Here is a 3,787-nt window from a genome sequence, read left to right on the forward strand (position 1 = left end):
TTGGCCAGGGATAGAGATGGGGTTTTGCCTTGTTGCCCTGGCTGGTCTCAAACTCCTGGGCTCAAGTGATCTGAGCACTTCAATCTCCCAAAGTGCTGGGATTATAGGCATGAGCCACTGTGCCCAACTTATTTTCTATTTTTACTTTTTTGAGACAGGGTCTCTCACTCTGTCATCCAGGCAGGGGTGCAGTGGCATGAACACAGCTCACTCCACCTCTGCCTCCCGGGCTCAAGATTCTCCTGCCTCAGCCTCCCAAGTAGCTGGGATTACAGGTGCATGCCACCACGCCCAACTAATTTTTTTTATTTTTTGTAGAGACGAGGTCTCACAACATCCTCACAACATTGGGTCTCTTTGTTGCCCAACCTGGTCACAAACTCCCAGGCTCAAGTGATCCGCCTACCTTGCCCTCCCAAAGTGCTGGGATTATAGGCTTGAGCCACCATGCTCGGCTGAGGACCACTTTTATAGTGCTCAGTGAAAGAGGTATATTTAGACATAAAGTCAGCTCAATAAACACAAATTTGGCAGGGTGCAGTGGCTCACGCCTGTAACCCCAGCACTTTGGGAGGCTGAGGCAGGTGGATCACTTGAGGTCAGGAGTTTGAGACCAGCCTGGTCAACATGGTGGAACCCTGTCTCTACTAAAAACAAAAAAATTAGCTGGGCCTGGTGGCATGAGACTGTAATCTCAGCTACTCAGGAGGCTGAGGCAGGAGAATCACTTGAAACCAGGAGGCGGAGTTTGCAGTGAGCCGGGATCATACCATTGCACTCCAGCCCGGGCAACAAGAATGAAACTCTGAGGCTCGCGCGGTGGCTCACGCCTGTAATCCCAGCACTTTGGGAGGCTCAGGCAGGCGGATCAATGAGCTCAGGAGTTCGAGACAAGGCTGACCAACATGGAGAAACCCTGTCTCTACTAAAAATACAAAATTAGCTGGGCGTGGTGTCACATGCCTGTAATCCCAGCTACTCGGGAAGTTGAGGCAGGAAAATTGCTTGAACCTGGGAGGCGGAGGTTGCAGTGAGCCAAGATAGCGCCATTGCACTCCAGCCTGGTCAACAAGAGCGAAATTCCATCTAAACAACAACAAAAAAAGAATGAAACTCTGTCTCAAACAAAAAACCCAACACAAATTCAAGTCATACAAATGCAAAGATACATTTTCTTTGCTTGGAATTTAACTTTCAACGTTTTTTCCAGGATCTGGGCTATGGAAACGGACAATTATGGAAATGGGAAAAGTCTACCCCCTGGCTTGCCCTGCCTTGGAAAGAGCTCGGGGGTGTTCCCCTGTACCTCTATGCACTCTGTGCAAGTAGAGATACTCCAGATAACCCACATAGTCCGCTTCTTCTGTGGCCAGGAAAGCAGCTGGACAGCAGAGGGCGATGAAGAGCCACGGACTTTGCCTGTAATCGGCTTGTAATGGGCTCTGAGGCCAGAGAATTTCTCAGACAGAAAGCTAGGGATCTTGGGTAGTCTTCTTAGGCCTCATGTGTTGTGTGATTCTATAGCAATTTCTCTTATTTTATTCATTTATCTATATAGAGACAGGGTCTTGCTCTGTTACCCAGGCTGGAGTGCAGTGGTGTTATCTCAGCTCACTGCAGTCTCCACCTCTTGGGTTCAAGCAATCCTCCTGCCTCAGCCTCCTGAGTGGCTGAGACCACATTTGGGCACACCACCATGCCTGGCTAATTTTAAATTTTTTTGTAGAGGCAGAGTGTTGCTATGTTGCCCAGGCTGGCGTTAAACTCCAGGCTTCAAGTGATCCACGACCTGCCTTGGCCTCCCAAAGTGCTGGAATTACAGACGTGAGTAAACATGCCCCTCTCAATCACTCTTCTTTTCTTCAGAAACCTGAGTGACACCTGAGAGGCAGCCAGGGAAAGAGAATGAACTCTCTGGAGTCAGAACTGGTTTTGATTTTCACTGCATCCTTTTGAACTGAGTGACTCTAGCTAAATAACTCAGTGAGTTTCAGTTTGTCTCTTTATGTGTGAGGAAAGATAATTCTGTTGTGCAGAATTTGTCTCAGGAGCCTCTCACAGGGCTTAAGGTTGAACAACAATTCGAGGCACTGTCCTTGGCACTGGAGAGTCCACAAGGGGCAAAAAGCAAACATGGCTTCTGCCCTCATAGAATTTACAGTTTAGTAGGGAGGACTGCTTTTAATCAACTGACCCCACAGACAGATTGCAAATTACACCTGTGCAAGTAAGTGCAACAAAGGAATGATCTCAGAGCCTGGGAAGGAAGAAGTGCCCAGGCAGGGAGATCTCCCTAAGGTAGTGAGGAGTGAGTTCAATCTGAAGGATGAGTAGGAGTTTACTAAGCAAAAAGAGAAAAGTCTTGCAAGAAAAGGAAATAGCTTATGCAATGCCCACGTGTGTGGGAGCCTGCCGCAAGGCTGATGGGAATGCAGGGAAGAGAGAACAAGGTGGAGCGTAGCCGGGGATGTGGCTAGAGAGGCAGGAGTTGGATCACACAGGGGTCAGATCACAAGATCACACATTAGCCTAAGAACATTGGGAAACCATGAGCAATTATAATCACAGGCTATGAACACACTTCCATTCTGAAAAGGTCCCTCTGGTTGCAGGACTCAACCCTCCACCCTCTTCCCCTCAATGCACCCTCAGGTATTGAAGTCACTGAGTTCTGCGGCTAATCCTTCCTCCTTTTCCCTTGTATTTCTCAATATCTCCCACTGGGACTATTTCAGTGGGCTCCCTGCCTCCAGTCTCACCTCCTCCACACAAAAAGCTTGACCTTATTTGATCCTCACAACATGCCTGCAAGTAAGCAAAGTTGCAATCCTTATCCCTATATAACAGATAAGAAGGCCGGGCATGGTGGCTTATGTCTGTAATCCCAGCATTTTGGGAGGCCGAGGCGGGTGGATCACCTGAGGTCAGGAGTTCAAAACCACCTTGGCCAACATGGTGAAACCCTGTCTCTGCTAAGAATACAGAAAATTACCTGGAGCGAGACAGGAGAACTGAGGCAGAGGTTGCAGTGAGCCAAGATCGCGCCATTGCATTCCAGCCTGGGCAACAGAGCAAGACTCCATCTCAACAACAACAACAAAAACTTAATGTGTTGTCTGTACCCGTTACATTATGAATAGCACAAAAATTGAGTAAATATTCTTCCAGTATTTGAAACCGTTTTCTGACTCAGCAAAGAAGTTGCTCCCATCATTGACAATCCGGTTACGTTTTGTCTTTTTCACTTGTATCAACCAACATTCACGTTTACAATTACACTCCTTGGTCAACTGCAATCACAGTTCGTCTACCTGTATCAGTTTGGCAAAAATCAATGAAAGCATTCTGTGAGAAAGTTATATGGAATTTGCCAATTTGCTATTTGTAAATTGTGAACTACACATCCTTTATGTCAGTAAAACTTAACGACAAATTTATGTACCTATATATGTGCATACATTCCCTTTCTCCCCACAGACGACTGGTTGTTACACATTTATCAGTACAGCACTGGGTCTAGAACACGATTCATGTAGTGATTCCACAAACATTCACTGGGTGCCAGGAGGGAGATACAGATTAATGATGAAATGACTCAGCCAGGGTCACACATCGCAAAGTGGCATAGGTGGGAGAACCATATGTGCTTCCAAGGCCAGCGGCTCTCTCCCAGGACCAGACCATGGTTTCCAAGGCCTCTCCATTCTACCGAATGGGATGGCCTGGGCCTGGGCGCCCAGGAAGTGAAAAGCAAGCGCTGGGAAAGGAGACCAACGCCAGCCGACAG

At 47.6% G+C, this 3,787-nt stretch overlaps 1 protein-coding gene across 1 annotated transcript in view; it reads left to right on the forward strand.

Moving 5' to 3' along the window:
- Nucleotides 1–1,220: 1,220 nt before the first annotated feature.
- SOCS7 (suppressor of cytokine signaling 7) overlaps nucleotides 1,221–3,787 on the forward strand; it is a 63,158-nt gene continuing 60,591 nt past the window's right edge. Inside the window, 1 exon segment of the mRNA XM_011984733.1 lies at nucleotides 1,221–1,432. Coding sequence (XP_011840123.1) covers nucleotides 1,221–1,432 — 212 coding nt within the window.

The sequence above is a fragment of the Mandrillus leucophaeus genome, unplaced genomic scaffold (assembly GCF_000951045.1).
Source record: "Mandrillus leucophaeus isolate KB7577 unplaced genomic scaffold, Mleu.le_1.0 Scaffold272, whole genome shotgun sequence".
NCBI lineage: Eukaryota > Metazoa > Chordata > Mammalia > Primates > Cercopithecidae > Mandrillus > Mandrillus leucophaeus.